The 19,190-nt window shown below is 38.2% G+C and overlaps 1 protein-coding gene across 1 annotated transcript in view; it reads right to left on the reverse strand.

The window, feature by feature from the left end:
• The window catches only part of CCDC83 (coiled-coil domain containing 83), a 45,071-nt gene extending 27,602 nt beyond the window's left edge, over positions 1–17,469 (reverse strand). Inside the window, exons 1-4 of the mRNA XM_003780848.1 lie at positions 17,375–17,469; positions 12,231–12,315; positions 3,713–3,875; positions 354–521 (exon numbers count right to left, since the gene is read on the reverse strand). Coding sequence (XP_003780896.1) covers positions 354–521; positions 3,713–3,875; positions 12,231–12,315; positions 17,375–17,469 — 511 coding nt within the window. The remainder of the gene's footprint in view (positions 1–353; positions 522–3,712; positions 3,876–12,230; positions 12,316–17,374) is intronic.
• Positions 17,470–19,190: the final 1,721 nt, after the last annotated feature.

Here is a 19,190-nt window from a genome sequence, read left to right on the forward strand (position 1 = left end):
TGGCCACAGGGCCCTTCTATTTCTGCAGAATTGCCCCAAGCCCAGGTGTGGAAATACACAGACCCCACCCACTGAATGAAGCTGCTGCCTTTTTTTGAAGCTTCTTTCTTGATGTTAGTAGGTCACATGGTTTCTCCCCATCCTATATCCCTGTACTTCTTATTCTCAGTTTCATAGGTGGTTCTGGGATCCTTCTACTTCCTCCCGTCACTTCTGCCCTTAGGGCTCACAGCTGCTTGGGCTGACAGCAGAGAGTAAAGAATGATTCAGGGTTTAACCGCTTTTTTCTTCCACCAATGTATACCCTATAAAGATTATTTTATTGAACTTGAACTATCTTCATTGCAACTGACCTGACATTTTCTCTGCATTCTCTTTAACTGTACTGATGTCATTTTGTAAGGAGGTAATGAGTTTAGCGTGTTGTATACTCCCTACATTCTTGTACTCTTCCCAATATTCCTTCTCGCTCAGTTTCTCAAGAAATAGCTTCTCGGCATTGTTAATTTGTACACGCATATCTGTGGAAAAGAAAATTAAGACATCATGTCATTTCTATCACCTTTGTAACCATTATATGTTGCAATCTGGGATTATAAAGTTAAGATATGATATTAAAATATTCCCAATTCAAAAATACTATTTCATATCTGTAATTTAGGGAAATCCAAACTAGTTAAACTATTGTTTATCCATTTGTCATGATTCGAAATCTAAATAAAATTAAACTGCCAGTTATAAAGTAGATGTGTGGTTTGATTGAATGATATAATAGACAATTAACCCTAGGAAGCCAAGAGCTTAAATTACTCCTGTGATAACTTAGTAAGGGTCCTTTATGACATACTACACTATACGTGTATTCTTTATTAGTAAACTGACATTTTTCTGGCCATTATACCTCTGGGAAAGAGTGATTTTGACTTGTGTCCTTCCCAGGTCCTTGGCAACCAATTTTGTAAGTAACTTGTTTGATTCAGTCATCTGAAGTTCATTTATTTGGCTCCTCTGGTGTGAAATGATAACATTATGACAGTTATAATAACATGTCTTCTCCCACTCTCCACTTAGTAAAATTTCAGAGAGAAAAATGAGTCCCCCAGTTAAATATGTACAAATACTGAGCTACCTCAAGCATATGAATTTTGTCTCCCCTGGTTCACTTGCTAAACGTGATGTTCTATTCAAATTCTAGGCTTGAGTATCACGTTGCTGGATATTTTGGAAATGAAGCATTTCACAGAGCCAAATATGATGCCCTGATGGCTTTTGGCTCACTACCATGCATTACTTTGTTTGAGAGCTCCTTGAGGGTAGGACCATACCTTATTCATCTCTGCAAATCCATCACTTAGCAGAGAGCCTGGCAGTTAGTGTTCAATAAATGTCTATTGAATGATTGAAGCCCTCTGATCAGGCCAGAGGGATGCACTGCAGTCCAGGGGAGCAGAGGGACTCGGGACATATCCTCTTCCAAAAATGTACGTGATATGTATTTTTAATTCTCTTAACAAAGTGTGCTTGTTATTGTCATTAGACAATTATTAACACTGCTATAACCCAGTAATGCAGCTCCCCCCTCACTTGGGCAGATTAATACTGTCTCAGCCTGTGCCACATTCAGTCTTTGAGGGCAAGGTTGCTAGAAGTCCTGGAAGGGTTTGAAAGACAGATGAGATTTTCTTAGAACCCCTTTCCCTTCCTTTTTTAGTCTCAATCTCTCTCTCTCTTCCCCCCCCCCCACACACACATACACACACACACACGTACACACCACATAGAGAGAGAGAGAGACTTAAAAATGTAACCTGAGGCTGGTCACCTATAGCTTAGTGGCTAGGGTGCCAGCCATATACACTGGAGCTGGCCGGTTCAAATCCAGCCCTGGCCTGCCAAACAACAGTGACAACTACAACCAAAAAAGAATAGCTGGACATTGTGGCAGTCACCTGTAGTTCCAGCTACTTGGGAGGCTGAGGCAAGAGAATCGCTTAAGCCCAAGAGTTTGAGGTTGCTGTGAGCCATGATGTTACAGCACTCTACAGAGGGCAACATAGTGAGACTCAGTCTCAAAATATACAGCAGATGAGGTGTCAGGTCCAGGTCAGCAGCACCCTGTCCTTCCTGTGATTTGGTTACATGAAAAAGTGAACATCTCATTTATGCTTAGGCTAGTTTGAGCTGGATCCTTACAACTGAAAGAGGCCTGACTAAACATTGGGAGGAAAGGTTTATAGTAGTATTTCTCAAACCTTACTGTGCATAGGGATCACCTGGGATCTTGCCAAATGCTGATTCAGATGCACGAGGCCTGATTATGGCCGAGAGTCTGATTGGAACAAGCTCCCGGGTGGGACACCTGCTGCTGCTTCAGACCAAGAGGAGTTGCAGGACTACCTGGTACAGAACAAAACCACCTCAGAAGTTCTTTGCAGACGCTTCCGTCCTCCCACTTTTCCTTTCTTCCTTGGTGTCCATGGGCTTTTCTTCCTCACACAACCATGCATGCTCAGCCCTCTGCTACTGTGCTCCACTCGGCCTCACTCTTGCTCAATACACACATCCCTGTACTCAGCCCAAACCATGCCCAGGCGGCCTGACTAATGGGGCCCATTCCACTGGAAGGCAGGTTAGCCAGCTTACATGAGCATCCTTCAGAGGGCTCACTCCCATCTCTAGGTACTCATTAAAGTCTTCCTTCTAAACATCAGCAGGACTTTCTCAGAAATGAGTCCTGAAAAACACACTATTTATCACCTCGTGACATCAGTATTGCCCCTGAAGAGATTTGGGTAGGAGGAGGTATATGGGAACAGCTTGGGTGGCCTCTAAAAATGAAGCTTGTCCACTGGTGTTTGGGCTTGGACACTATTCACTAGGAATAACAAATACTTAATTGAGAGGGATGCCTGCTTTGTGCAAAGGGCTTGGTTAAGCAGGCACTCTGAAATACATGAAGAGATCCAGGAGAATCTGGTCCCTCCTTTGGCCTCCTCACTCCTGACACTGATTTTTGATAGTGCTCAAGTCTCTTCCCCATGTTGTCCAGCTTCCTAGCAGAGATGGTATTTATAGAGGTTCTAGAAAAAGTAGCTTTATAAATCTTAGCAGCGGGTTTAAGATGAAGAACTAGGAATAAAACACTTATGTATCAAAACTGCACAAGACTCACCCTGAGTATTTGATTTGCATCCACTGGTATTTCCTGAATTCACCAGAGTGTGTTCTGGGTCTTTTGTTACCCGCTCCTGGTATCATTTCTATCCATGTCCTCAAAACGTCCCCTTTCCCAATTCTAATTCCTACTTTCCCCATCTAAATGGGGTGCTTAGCCCCCTTAGAGATATTGGGGGGGAATGTTTCATTGTTATATTCACCTTATCATTCTAAAATCGAAACTGAGATTGAAGCCATCAAACAATATAATTTCACAAAAGAAAGAACAGCGTTGCCGCTGTGAGGAGAAGCTGGGGGCGGCAAACAGCAGCCCTTTCACCTGTCCGTGTTTGCTCACGCCCTGCTCCTCCCCTCACTTGGCTCTGTCACCTCTACCCACTTTGTTACTTCCCTCTCTCATCATTTACCGACGTGTACTTGCGGTGGCAATGATGGTACCTGAAATATGTTCACAGCATTTTGAACATATTGGAAGACAAAAAACAAGAAATAACTTGATACAACTTTCTGATAATTTTCTAAGTTCCTGAATCACCTTTCAAGTATTTTTCCTGGTCTCTTTCAAATTTCCATTTTTCCTTCATTGCTTCTTCGACGTCCTCTCTGGTTATCTCTGGTGACCCGTCAGAACTCTCCTCCCTCAGTTCTTTTAGTAGGTTCCGGAGGTGTCGTTTCTGTTCATCTTTGAGGCGGCTATTCTGTCATGAAAATGGGCAACAGTTAATATCTGAAAAACTATTTACATCATGTTTCCTCAAAATGGAGTCAGACACTGAGGTTTGAAAAGTGAGAAAGAAACATTTCATGAAGAGGTATATTTTATACAATATTTCTAAGAGCTTTTGGATCTGGTAAGACCCAAAATAAAATTTAAATCACCAACATGGATAGAATTTTACATTTAAAAAATCACATTAGTAATCTGTCAGTCTGTCACCCTGTCTTAGAATCAATGAAAATGAAAGTCAAACCTTGGAGGTCAATGTTTTCAATCCCCCACTAATGCTTTGCTAATATTCACACCCATTTAGTCATCTACCATGCACCAAGTGGTGTTCTGGGCATTGGGACTGTTTAGTGAACAAAATGGAAAAATATTACTGCTTTGTGGAACTTACATTATTCTTTGTTTTTCTCATAAATAATCCTAATTCTATTCTTTTGTGGTGATGGTTACTTCACCAAAATTTCACACTTGAAATGTGGACTAGGTTCCTCTTATAGATAACCCGCCCGTGTTTCCAATCTAATTTATTCAACTTAGAATTACTCTTGCCCTTGCAATTTTATTGTGTATATACAGGTAAATAAGAACTGAGATTAGCTGGATGTGGTAGTGTGTTTCTGTAGGGGCAGGATGGTCACCTGAGCTCGGGGGTTTGAGGTTACAGTGAGCTATGATGACACCAATGCACCCTAGCCAGAGCAACAGAGAAAGACCCTGTGTACCCTCAGCCCCGAAAAAGAACTAAGAGAATTTATCACAAACAAATCTCCTCTGAGGATAATGAGTCCTTCATGATGAAGTGAAGACAGTAATTTGAAAGTATAAGAAAAATAAGAACACTAATAAAGGTAAATGTGTATGAAACTATGAAAGACAGAATTAGGTTGGGTGTGGTGGCTCCAACATGTAATCCTAGCACTCTCGGAGGCCGAGGCAGGTGGATTGCTTGAGCTCAGGAGTTTGAGAGCATCCTGAGCAAGAGGAAGACCCTGTCTCTACCAAAAACAGAAAAAATTAGCCTGTCATGGTGGGAGGCGCCTGTACTCCCAATTACTTGGAAGGCTGAGGCAGGAGGATTGCTTGAGCCCAGGAGATTGAGTGATGATGCCCCTGCACTCCAGCCAGGAGACTCCATTAAAAAAAAGAAGACAGAATAAATGTATTTTTTGTTATTCCTTTTCCCCCCTCTCTGATTTAAAAGACAACGGCATAAAGCAATAATTATGAATTTGTTTATGAGCACACAATGTATAAAGATGTATTTTGCATACACACGAAATGAGGATAAGGAATAAAGTTTTCTTATGTTATTAAAATTAAGTTGGCACTAATCTGAACTACATTGTTATAAATTAAGATGTTAACTAGAATCTTCAGGGCAACCAGAAAGATAATAATTCAAAATATAATAAGAGAAACAGTACAGCATTAAAATGGCATATTAGACAACATTTAACACAAATGAAGACAGTAATGAGAGAGCCACAGAAAGAACATGAGACACAGAAAACAAATAGCAAAATGTTAGAGTCAATCTTCCTTATCAGAAATTACATTAAATGAAAAGGGATTAATTTTATTAATGGTTAAGTGGTAATTCAAAGGCAGAGCTTGGCAGAATACACAAAACAAGAACCAGCTATATGGTTTCTATGAGAAACATAGGAACAAAATAAAACCCAACTATGTATTTCCATGAGAAACACTTCAGATTCAAAGAAACAAACAGGCTAAAAGTAAAAGGATGGAAAACAGATGGACGGTGCAAAACAGTAACCCAAGGAGAGTGGAGTGACTCTACTAACATAAGAAAAAATAGGCTTTACAAAAACAGGCATTACTGGACACAAGAAAGGACATTATATAATAACGGAAGAGTGAAACTGTCACTAAAATATAACAACTGCAAAGATGTATGCCCTGTATTCGGTATTCATGCCCCCTCAAAGTTCATGCCAACCCAGAATCTCAGCATTCTAGCTTGAGCAACAAAAAGAGATTCTGTCTCAAAAAAAAAAAAAAAAAGGAACATTTGAATGTTATTTAGCATATTTACAATGCTCTATAACCTCTACCTCTTTCTAGTTCCAAGATATTTTCATTATTCCAAAGTAAAACCCCCTTTGGTCATTAAGTCGTTTCTCTCTATCCTTCCTTCTCCTCAGCCTTGCAAAACACCAACCTGTGTTCTATCTCTGCAGCTTCATATATTCTAGATAGTTCACATAAATGGCATCACGTAATGTGTTGACTTTTTGTCTTCGGTATATTTTATTTAGCATATTTTTGAGGTTCATCCACATTGTACCGTTCCCTTTTATGACTTAGTAGTAATCCATTGTAAAGATACCACAATTTGCTCATCACTTTTCATCTGCTGATGGACCTTTGGGCTGTTTCCAGCTTTTGGCTATTATAAGTAGTACTGCCTTAAATATGCATATTAATCCATCTTTGTTTGAGTGCCTGTTTTTAATTCTTTTGGGAATATACCTAAGATGAGAATTACAGGATCATGCAGTAATTGTTTTCCACAGTGGCTGAATAATTTCACATTGCTGCCAGAACTGTACAAGGGTTCCAGTTTTTCCACATCCTCATCAATACTTTTGGTTATAGCCATACTCGTAGCTGTGAAGTGGTACCTCACTGTAGTCTTGATTTGCATTCCTCTAATAATTAATTATGTTGAGCATCTTTTCATGGGCTTGTTGACCATTTGAATATCTTCTTTGGAGAAATGCTTATTCAATGCCAAACTGATTTTTGACAAAAGTATAAAGCAAATCGATGGAGGAAAGAGCTTTATCAACTAACAATCCTGAAGCAACTGGACATGATAGACAAAGAAAAAATCAACCTTGATCAAAGTCTCACACCTTTTACACACACTCGCATGCACCACGACAAACATAAAGGGTGAGACTACAAACATTTTAGAATAAAATTTTTGGAATCTAGGTTTAAGCAAAGAGTTTTGTTTTTGTTTTTGTTTTTTGAGGTGGAGTCTCACTCTGTTGCTCAGGCTAGAGTGCCATGGCATCAGCCTAGCTGACAGCAATCTCAAACTCCTGGGTTCAAGGGGTCCTCCTGCCTCAGCCTCCTAAGTAGCTCGGACTACGGGAGCCCACCATGATGCCTGGTTAATTCTTTTCTATTTTTAGTAGAGATGGGGGGTGGTCTCAGTCTTGCTCAGGCTGTTCTTGAACTCCTGAGCTCAATGAATCCTCCTGCCTTGGCCTCCCAGAGTGCTAGGATTACCGGTGTAAGCCACTGCTCCTAGCCCTACGCAAAGAGTCTTAAACTTGATACCAAAAGCATAATCTATAAAAGAGAAAACTGATAAATATGGATTTTATTAAAATGAAAAATTTTGATCTGTGAAAGATGCTTATGAAAATGAAAGACTACAGACTAGGAGAAAATATTTGCATATAACATATCCAAGAAAGTATCAGTGTTTAGAAGATTATATGTATATAAATTTTTTTACTATTGAGTCTTAAAACTCAATTGAAGTCTTAAACTTCAATTTTCCAATTGGAAAATGGGCAAAAGACGAATAAACACGTGAAAAGTCAACATCATTATCTATTAGGGAAACACAAATTAAAACCACAACAAGGTATTACTACACACTTATCAGAATGGCTAAAATAAAATAGTGAATAGTGACATCACCAGATTTTGGCAAGGAAAAGGAAAAACTGGATGACTTATCCATTGCTGGTGGGAATACAAAATGGTACAGCCAGTATGGAAAATAGTTGAACAGTTTCGTAAAAAACTAACATGTAATTATCACACTACCTAGCAATTGAATGCCTAGGCATTTATTCCACAGAATTGAAGACATGCTCACATGAAATACCTGTCATGAACGTTCATATTAGTTTTATGTGTAATAGTAGCCAATAACCAGAAACCACCCCGATGTCCTTTAGGTGAGTGGTTAAACAAACTGTGGTACATCCATAACATGGAATACGATTCACCAAAAAGAGGAAGCTAACTAATGATACAACAACCTGGATGTATCTCCAGAGGATTATGCTGAATGAAAAAAAAAAGTTCCAAAAGGTTACTTACTGTTTCTATGATATTTTTGAAATAACAAAATTATAAAAATAGAGAACATATGGGTGGCGCCTATGGCTCAGTGAGTAGGGCACCGGCCCCATATGCTGAGGGTGGCGGGTTCGAACCTGGCCCAGCCAAACTGCAACAAAATAATAGCCTGGTGTTGTTGCAGGTGCCTGTAGTCCCAGCTACTCCAAAGGCTGTGGCAAGAGAACCACCTAAGCCCAGGAGCTGGAGGTTGCTGTGAGCTGTGACGCTACGGCAACTCTACCGAGGGCAACAAAGCGAGTCTCTATCTCTAAAAAAAGAAAAAAAGAGAGAGAATATATTAATGGTTTCCCGGGGTCAATGAGGGGATAGAATTGGGGAGTGAGTGGCCATAAAGGGCAGCATGAGGGATGCGTGTAGAGATGGAAGTACTCTACATCCTGACGATTAACATTAATATTATCAACATCCTACATGTGATACTGTGCTATAGTTTTGTAATATTGTTACAGCAAACTATGATAGGTAATGGGTACATGTGATCTCTCCCTTATAAGTGGATGTTAATCGATGATTACCTCAAAGTACAAAGTTTAATTTTTAATAAATGAAGGCAAATTAATGTTAGCAACTAAAAAATAAATAATTTATTGCCCTTAAGCCAGTTCTCAGACATCGTATTTTCTTGAATGAAATACAGATTCATGTTTTCTTTGCTTATAAATAAGTTGAATCACTTTAGCTTGGCATAAGTTATTTTAAAATGAAATATTTGTAGAAACTTGAATAGCAGCAATGGAAATATCACTTGCCAAACTACTGCTCTGCTAAAACTTTTTCCAAACATGGACTTTTCCTTTATTTTTATACAAATGGAAAATTACTTTATTAAGTATGTTTTGAGTACTAAATAAAATTTGTGATTTTACTCCTGTTAGTTAATTTTAGTAAGGAAACAATGGCTTCTAAGTTAAATTCTGCATCATAAATATTCACTATGATTTATAGGCAAAAATTTCCAAAGATAGTGGCAACTTAAAAACCATTACATGCAATTTAAAAACAAATATGTATAACAAAGAAATTTTCCTTGTATTTTCCATAATTGGCATAATATATCTCAAAGTGAATCTGGTATTCTTGGATCATATTTTTCACACAATGACTATTCTTTGCAAGCATGCAATGTTTTTAATATGTAAATTAAAGCAGCAGCACATGTGCTAAAATGTTATTTAATGCTGGATAAATATTATTAAATGGTATTTGACATTACATGTAAATTCAATAACATCTACATTAAATTATCCAAATCCCATATGAATTTCAAATGGAAGGAGAATGTGCCTGACATGTTACAGAACTCAATACATCTGACAAATTAACTTTCAGCAATATATGGAAGTAAAATTCAGTTAGACATATTTACCAATGTGCTAAAAATATGTTTATCCTACAAAGTGAAATAATTATTACATGAGATAAAAACAATTAGCCCATTATAAAATGGAAAAAGAGTATTCAATAAATAAGCTACAAAAAATAAAAGAGGATTGATTTTGCTTTTTTATATAGCCATCTGATGGACTTTACCCTTTTAACTTTTTAAGACTCACAAGAACAAAACAAAGGAGATGCCAAAATAGTACAGAGTTTTAATCTAACATTCACCCAACTTTACCCAATGATAACATCCTATATAACCACAGTACATTATTAAACCTAGGAAACTGACACAGGCACAATAATATTAATTAACCTAGAGACTTTATTCATTTCAGTTTGCACATGCACTCATTTTTTTGTACAGCATCATAAAATTTCATCACCTATAGATATGAAAATTATCAACACATAGGTGATATTTGAAGCCACGGTGAGATCACTCCAGAAGAGTTTAGAGTGAGATAAAAGGGTTGAGACCTAGTAAATGCCATAATTAAAGGATGAGTCCAGGAAAAGAGAATCCAGTGAAAAATAAGAAGAACTGGTCACAAAGCAAGGAGAGTGAGATCCTGGAACCCAAAGGGGAAAAAGAGTGTTAAGATGAAGGCAGGGACTGCTGCAGGGCCGGGGGTTGCGTCTTTGTTGTCCTTAATTTACCCCTGATGAATGGATCTGGCAAATTGGTCATTAATAACTTCTACTAGAGCAATTATGGTGGGACAGTATGAGTGAAAGAATGAAGTGGGAGGTAAAGAAGTAGACACAGTAAGCCATGAAATACATGGCTAATGAGGCAAACAACTATGAACGCCAACTGAGAGAAAGCTAATAAATTAAGTGATGGTCCAAATAGAACTAAATACACACAGGAAGAGGGGAGGAGGCAAGAGGAGGGGCGTTTTTGATTTTGAGATAACTGAGGAGAAAGAAGATATCTTCCTATTGAATCATGTTTAATTTAGCAATTTAAATATCTATAACTTCAAAAAATTTTCCTTCCACTGATGTTAGTGTGAATCAACATGATACTTATTTATTAAACACCTACTCAGGCTGGGCCCTTCCGGAGACACAGAGACAGCCAAGATTCGATTGCTACTGCCTAAAGAGCTTTCAATTTAATAATGGAAATCTATTTTCCCACAATATTCCTGCTTAGATTTGAGGAATGAAAAGGAGCTGGCCTAGAGAAAAGCATTCCAGGAAGAGGAAATAGCATGGTGAAAAGCACAAGAAAAAAGAAATTGGTTTTCCAGGATTTGAAAGAAGCAGTGGTTACGAAAGGATGGAGCCGCTGGGGACAAGGTTGGAGAGGTAAGCAGGGGTCAGATTCTGCAGGGCCCTGAAGACTTTAATAAAGACTATGCATTTTACTTTTTGTGCAGTAGGAAGCCACTGAAAAGTTTTAAGCACTGAAAGGTTTCAAACAGTATTCAAAGAGTAATTCTGGTGCACTGTGGGGAATGTAATGGAGTGGGAAGGAGGGTGAAGAAATGGGCGGCTTAAAATGGGCCAGTCGCTGCATAAATGGAAGGAAATGGATGATGTTCAGGAGGCCCAGTAGAAGCTACAATCTGCCTCTCCATCCTCCTCATTGCTGGGTCCACTAGTATGCAGAGTTCGGTCCGGTCTCCTTCCTGAGCTGATCCTCATGGAAACAAGAACTCTCAATGTTTCTGGTTCCAAATAGGCGGATAATGGAGAAAGTCATCACTCAGTCCTGATTTGTCGTACTTTCTACAACCAAGACCTGACCCAGGAGTCCCAGTGCTGACCACAGGAGCACGGGCACTGGTGCCTGCATCGTGCCCACTCTTTGGTTTCCAGCTGTCCTCATATAGAGACTGCATTCAAGTGCCGATGCCAAACTGTCTGCTTTGGTTCCTAATATAAGTGACTGAACCTTGAGGAGTGTGACAGTGTCAGAGTCACAGTAATAAATATCACCATGAGGGATGTGTCTTCTCCAATAAATATTGAATGAATGAATGAAACATGGCTCTATAGAAAAGACAGGACTCCCCATTTCACAAAAGGGAAATTGAGGCTCATACCAATTTTGGCCAAAATGACATCAGCAGCATATTGTACAGTCGAGATGCAAACTCAAGTCTCTAACTCCAGGCTGCATTAACATTTGTAAAAATAGTCTTTTTAGAAAAAGCCAAATAAGACAGTTAGCTGTGGACATTTCAGGATCCATATAAAATAAATGTGTTAACCAGGGGCACCTTGGGTATTTCCTCGTACTGCAGATGCTTTCAGGGATAAGTCATGTTAGTTATCATTGACTGCTTCGAAGCTTCATTTCTGTGCATCTTCAGTCCTGATAGTTAGATACAGGACCCTTTTGATATTCATTTTAATCTGATTTTATAAAAATAATGATATCATCTTAAATAGGCAATTAGTCATTTTAACAATGGAGACTGTACTTTTCAAATGGTATTTACAGATACACACTCAGAAAATCCAAAAGAAAATGACATGAAAAAATAGAGAACCAATCTTTAGTAGTTTGGTAAATAAGAAATCAAAAGTTAGATGTGGTTTCAAAGCTTTGACTGTCCTTAGGATCTAACTAACATAATTCAAGCTAACTTCTTTTGACGTTATAATTACTCTAATGAGAACAGCAGTACCCTCTTGCCTCACATATATAAAGAAACTTAAAAGACTGTAAATCAACCAGTTCCAAACCTTGACGATATACTCGAAACATCCTACAGTATATTTCATCATAATTCACAATTTTAGAAGCATGTATGTAAATGTTTAATGACTACATATGGGCTCTAAATTTTATACTCACTCTTTCATGATACTTTTGGTTTTTTTCTCTAAGTTTCTTTATTTGAAACATGAATCGCTCCACTGAATTTTCCTTTATATGACAGCTAAAAATAAACAAAGACAAGATGTGTTACAATTATTTGATTTTAAGTAAATGATTAAATATATTATAAAAAACCATCTAAGGTTAAGAACCTTTCCTAAATGATTTTGTATTTCTTAATCTATTTTACTCACTGAAATATATATAGGAGAGATAACTTTGGGTTGTTTTTTTTTAAACTCAATTTCTATTCATATTTTAAAGCTGTAATCTTTATACTTTCTAACTGCTTACAGATAATTCAGCTTAAGGGAAACCTAAGTGAGAGGATACCCAGAAGACATGCTCTCTAGAATTCTAAAAACATTCAGATAAAAATTACAAACAAAACAAAAACTTTATAAGGGCAAACATACCTTCTTACAGATGTAACACTATTTCTCTGCATGAGTGGGGCAGACAAATTAATCTCAGTCATGTGGTCCTCAGTGGTTGAGACAGAGTCTTTAGATGGGCTGGTTCCTATACTTCCGGGCTACTTCTGAGAGCCTTCCTTGGTGATAACTGAGCATGCAGTGATCTGGCTGGAGACTGCATCCAGCCCTTGACCCCAAATATTGCAAGGAACATACTTACACTAGAAAAATTATCTGTTGTTTATCTGAATTTCCAGTGTAGTGGGGTAACCCGTATTCTTTGCTACATCAGGAACGCCACACTTAAGCCCCCCATCCTTCCCCTGGGAGCAAGTAGGAGCACACGGCCTCGGGCTCTGTCTCTTGTTCATTTTGCAGTTAGTATTTTAGGGGGATCTGAGGGCCCTGGGCAGACTTGGGGAGAAATTCTGAGACGTACTAATGCTTTGGTGGCTTCATCGGCCCCCTTGTGGAGGTCACGGTAGTTACAGGTCTAACTAGCTGCTCGCAGGTAGATTCCCCAGAAAACTTAACTTCAGAACTGCATGCTATTAGCCAGTGTGGGGAATTTTAGCTTCACTATTCTCTAGTTTTTCCTTTTCATATCTCCACAATATACTCAGTGCCCTGACAACCCACATGTCCTATTAAATACTAAAGCAAGTGGAATGATAAACCAGTGTATATTAAAGTTGTTGAGGGTTATAGTACCATCCAAAGCACAGTGATATTATTTGTTAGTGATATATATAATGAATCACCTTTCCCCTTTCCTCTCTATGTTATTAAAATGTTAGTAATGTGTCAACTATTCTCTTCCATGCAATTTTATTAAAAATTCTGAGAAGGAAAATGAATACATTTGAATTCCAAACTAGTACATTTTTATCTTTTAATTTTAATTCATAACCATACCCACACCCATTTCTGTATCTATATCTATACTCTCTGTAGAAAGCTGAGGAAAAAAATACGTATAAAGAGAAAATGAAACCACTGTTTCTTGGAGATGATCACTTGAAGGAGTTAGCACTGACCGTGCCAAGGCTATACAATCAACGCTAGAGGTTCACAACCTTATGTTCTTAGATAGAGTTCCTATAGCCATGAAATAACCTGATCGAGGGGCAGGATTGCTTTACTACCAGTGTTTTCGGAATAGTTGAACAATTTACACTCACCAGCAGAAGAAAGTGCCTGTTTCATGGCACGCATTTCATCACTAAGTATAATCATTAAAAAAAAATTATTTCCTATATCGATAGGCAAAAATAATATATTTTTTGTGTTCGTGACTGTGATTGTGCTCTCAGACAAGATCCAACAGTATTTACCCAACAACAACAATAAAACCACCACAATATTCACTTAGCAAAGAAACTCTATACTGGAGATACAAAAGGAATAAAATGCAGTTTTCACAGAGTTCACAGTTTGTTAAGGGAGAGACAGGTAGAAACGTCCCTCTGTATTTTTCTCTCACCTCAAATATCGTTCTGCCTTATCTGTATGAAAACACGAATCCCCAAACTATCCACACAAATTTGATTTTTTCAAAAAAATCTGTATTTTAATCTCTATCTTTTTACCCCAAACCATATCCACAACTATTTCTACATCTGTATTCACACTCATTGTAGAAATCTGGAATAAGAACAAAAAAGGAGGAAACGAAAACCGTCATTACTCAGAAATAATCATTCTATAGATTTAATATCGGCAGTATTAGCTCTTCAAAAACAATCCGAGAAATCCATGATCTTATTTTCTTGGGATAAACTTGAAAAAAAAAAGTTTAGTTGCTCAAAAACCATGAATGAACTGCCTATACTGTGTCCTCACTGCTTTGTTAAGAGAAATTTAAGATGCTGCCAGGGGACCCCTGGCCTATCCTCAGATGGTGAAAGGTGATGTCTTGTATTTGTCATGTGGCAAAAGTGCGGTCACCTGGCAACACATGGATGGTTAAATGGTCACTGGCAAAGCATAATTTAGTAAGACTTTAGTTAGCCATTGCAGTCCATGAGAATATTTATTTCGTTTTAACAAATAAAAAAGAACAAAGACATGTGATGTTCAGCGCACATCTTCTATGAGATCATGAGAATTTTTAAATATTTGCCTCTTTGTAAAGTTTTTTTAAAGCGAGAAAGTTTGGCCTCTGGTTGACCCAAAGAGAGAGAATCAGCTATAACTGGATGTCATCACCATAATCCATGGGAGCCAGTTAGAGACCAGGTTGTATTCATAGAGCCTGAGGTTTTTTTGTTCACCTTTGCTGAGATAAGATGAAGGAAATTTTCAGTTATGTTGAGAAATTAATGTGAATAGTATCTGGTTATTACTTAATATTATTTGAAGTGGAAAATAAAAGGAAACCTTTAAAAGTCCCTTCCAATGGATTTTTCTTAGTGTTCTGACTCTTTCACTAACTGCCTTCTAAAAAGAACATATGAATACATTTGGAGTTTCTCAAGAAAGAGATGGATTGTCCTTGAACATTGTTAAAAATAATTCAGTTAAACAAAGACCTAGTCACAAGCACCATGAGATTCCCCATTTTTAACCTTGTACCCCCACCAATAAATGGCTTCCCATTCCCCAATCCCAAGTGTCTACTTGATCTGACCGTTGCCTAAATCAAGGGTCTGTTCTCACCTGCTCTCTCTCTCACTCCACCTTCTCTCAGTTCCTGTTCTGAATAGATCTTTCCCACCCTCTTGTCCTTTCCATAAGCCATTCTCCCCACAACTCCATGCTTCCATAACACACACTCCTCTTCCAGAGTTGAGCTCAAACATGGCTTCCTCAGACTTTTCCTACCCCTCTGACTAGGTCAAGTCCTTTAGTCATGCTGCTGATCAGTACCCTATGCTTTTCTTTCATGGAAGCTTCATTATAGTTATGCAATTTTTTTAAAAAGCTCAAATTAGTTGGTGTCTTTCTCCTGTGCTTCATCAGGGCAGAGACCGAGTGGTCCTATTCACTGCCAGACCCCTGCACCTGGCACTTGCCTTGCACTTGGCAAACACTCAAGTTCTTGTTAAATGAGGCATGAGTGAAGTACATGTCAGTCTTATTTGGGAAAAGACTAATAGTTGTCCCTTCATTCCCTAAGAATTACATATTCAAACACCTACCTTGTACCAAAAGCTGAGATTCACAAACTCTTAAGGGATTACTATCTATTAGTGGACTAAAAGATTAATGTAAATAGGTGTCACCTCAAGTTCTCCTGCTACTAGGAGCGAGACATTATGAAACATTATTACTAAAAATAATTCTCTCTTAATCACTTAGAATTGGTCTGTAGCCATTTAGGAATAATGCAAATTGGAATGTCTAAGAAATGAAAAATTAAATAAAGGGAAATTTCCTCTCCTCTATAAAAATGTACACTATTCTATATTATTATTATTATTTTGAGACAAAGTCTCACTATGTTGTCCTTGGTAGAGTGCCATGGCATCACAGCTCACAGCAACCTCAAACTCTTGGGCTTAAGCAATTCTCTTGCCTCAATCTCCCAAAGAGCTGGGACCATAGGCCCCACCGCAACACTCGGCCACTTTTTGGCTGTAGTTGTCATTGTTGTTTGGCAGGCCTGGGCTGAGTTCAAACCCTCCAGCTCCAGTGCTGAGCCTAACCATTCTATACTTTAAGAGGTGAGACAGCAAGTTATCATGTGCACAGGAGACAGTGGCCAATAATACAATGCAGGGAAGTTAAAATGTATTAGTGAATGCTGCTTCATAGCCACTACTTGGACTATGTCATATTCAAAGTTTTAAAAAAACTTTAAATATATGCACATAGCTCCAGGGTACAATATGCTACTCTTCCACTTCTATTCTTTTTTTAATTTTTATTAGATCATAACTGCATACATTACTGCATTTATGGGGTACAATGTGCTGATTTTATACCAGCCCATTGGTTTACATACCAATGGTATGTAAACATACCATTCGGAATGTTTACATTGAACTGGTCAACATAGCATTCACCCCACTTATTTAATTGTTGTGTTTAGACATTTATACTCTACCATTAGTATATTTGACTTGTACTCTTGCAAATGTGCACAGTAGGTGAGGTCCCACCCATTAACAAAAATTGTCTCTCACTGGATAAAAGATTTAAACTTAAGACATGAAACTATAAAGATTCTTAGAGAGAGTGCAGGGGAAACACTTGAAGAAATTGGCCTGGGAGAATAGTTTATGAGGAGGACCCCCACCCCCCCGGGCAATTGAAGCAACACCAAATATACATTACTGGGATCTGATCAAACTAAAACGCTTCTGCACAGCCAAGAACACAGTAAGTAAAGCAAGCTGACAGCCCTCAGAATGGGAGACGGTATTTGCAGGTCATGCTTCTGACAAAGGTTTGATAACCAGAATCCACAGAGAACTCAAACTTATTAATAAGAAAAGAACAAGTGATCCCATTTCATTGTGGGCAGGTGACTTGAATAGAAGTTTCACTACAGAAGACAGGCTCATGGCCTACGGACACATGAAAAAATGCTCATCATCGTTAATCATCAGAGAAATGCAAATCAAAACCTCTTTGAGGTATCATCCACTTCTGTTATTTTGTTGGCTTTTGGGTGCATCATTTCCTTTTGGAGTTATATGAGTCTTAACAATGACTGCCATTTATATTTGGCGACGCTTAGATTTCAGAACACAAACTTACTGATAGTCAAGAAATGCTTCATTGGTAGACAGTTTGACGTCTTTTGATGATCCATCAGGCAGATCCTTTTTATTTGCTTTTCCCGAGTTTTCCATTGTGCTGGGTAGCTATTAGAAAATATACCTGTTTAGAAAAGAGACATTGGGAAAGTGAATAAATTCCATCTTTGCCCCTCTCCTTGTGTTTACTCTAGATAAGGCACTGCTGGTAATTAATTTAGAACTGGCTTTTCCATCCCGACTTCTTCCATGTGCCCAGATCTAACACCAACCACAAAGCCAGAGCATCATGTATCAGTTGAATTCTTGAATCTGGTGAGTTTCACTGGTACAGCTTTGCTCCCGCCCAAAACTTTCTAAGAAACTCCCTCTTATGTTATGTTTTCTAAGAAACTCCCTCTATATCTGTTGCTGCTGTCAAGATCCTTTAAGGGCAAAGGATTGAACCTTTTCAATCATTTTATTTCTCTACAATGTTGGCAAACTGCACTGCACATAGCAATAACTCAGTAACTATCTATTAATATTTTTACAATTAAAACAAAACCACAATTTTCTATGGGCACCAAGAAGCTAGGATCCAAAAGAACTAGAACTAGAATCCAAAAGAATTAGGGTTGGCCAGGGTTGTCATGAAGAGCAAATAAAAACACACATTGAAGCTGGGCGTTGTGGCAGGCGCCTGTAGTCCCAGCTACTCAGGAGGCTGAGGCAAGAGAATCGCCTAAGCCCAGGACCTAGAGGTTGCTGTGAGCTGTGTGACACCACTGCACTCTCCCAAAGGCAACAAAGTGAGACTCTGTCTCTACAAAAAAATAAAAAATAATTAAATAAATAAAAGCACACATTGAAGTATTTATGTAAGTGGTTGAGATTTACAAGTGCCAATAAGAATAATGTATTTATAGTAACTTTCATCAGCTATTTAATTGTTTTTATATCCAATAATTAAAAATTATCACGAATAATATTTTTAATAGTTTTACTTTATTTTATTTTTATTTTTTGCAGTTTTTTGACCGGGGCTGGGTTTGAACCCGCTATCTTCAGCATATGGGGCCAGCACCCTACTCCTTTGAGCCACAGGCACCGTCCTATTTTTATTTTTATTTGTTTATTTATTTATTTTGAGACAGAGTCTCACTATGTCACCCTGGGTAGAGTCCCGTGGCGTTACAGCTCACAGCAACCTCAAACTTTTCGGTTTAAGCAATTCTCTTGCCTCGGCCTCCCAAGTTGCTGGGACTACAGGTACCCGCCACAATGCCCAGCTATTTTTTTTGTTGCAGTTGTCATTGTTGTTTAGCTGGCCAGAGCCAGGTTCAAACCCACCAGCTTTGGTGCACGTGGCTGGCACCATAACCACTGTGCTACGGGTGCTGAGCCAATATTTTCTTAAAGGGAAGATCAAGGCCCACTGTTCACAGATGTTTACAGTAAGCAGAGATACTTCTTGTATTTGGTTTGGGTCCTAAAGTGCACTCTTCATATTTATAATCCTCCTTAACATATTTTTTATCTTTTAATCTCTACTAATCTCAAAAGATAAGTGCTTAGCCTTCAGTGAATGTATCAGTAATTGGCTGTAGTAGAAAGCACATAACTTTCATAATCAATTGTTTAAATAGCTAGAATCTTCCATGAGAGTGGAAATGATGTAATTCTTATATATTACTCTATTTCCCCACCTAGCTCAATAGGCATACAATACATCCTTGTCAAATGAATACATGAGTGGATCAGGCAGATGTGTTTTAACCTTAGATCTACAACCTATAATCTATGTGACATTGAAATTTACTTAAAAAATTACTTAA

Source organism: Otolemur garnettii, unplaced genomic scaffold (assembly GCF_000181295.1).
Source record: "Otolemur garnettii isolate 467f Iridium unplaced genomic scaffold, OtoGar3 scaffold00001, whole genome shotgun sequence".
Taxonomy (NCBI): Eukaryota; Metazoa; Chordata; class Mammalia; order Primates; family Galagidae; genus Otolemur; species Otolemur garnettii.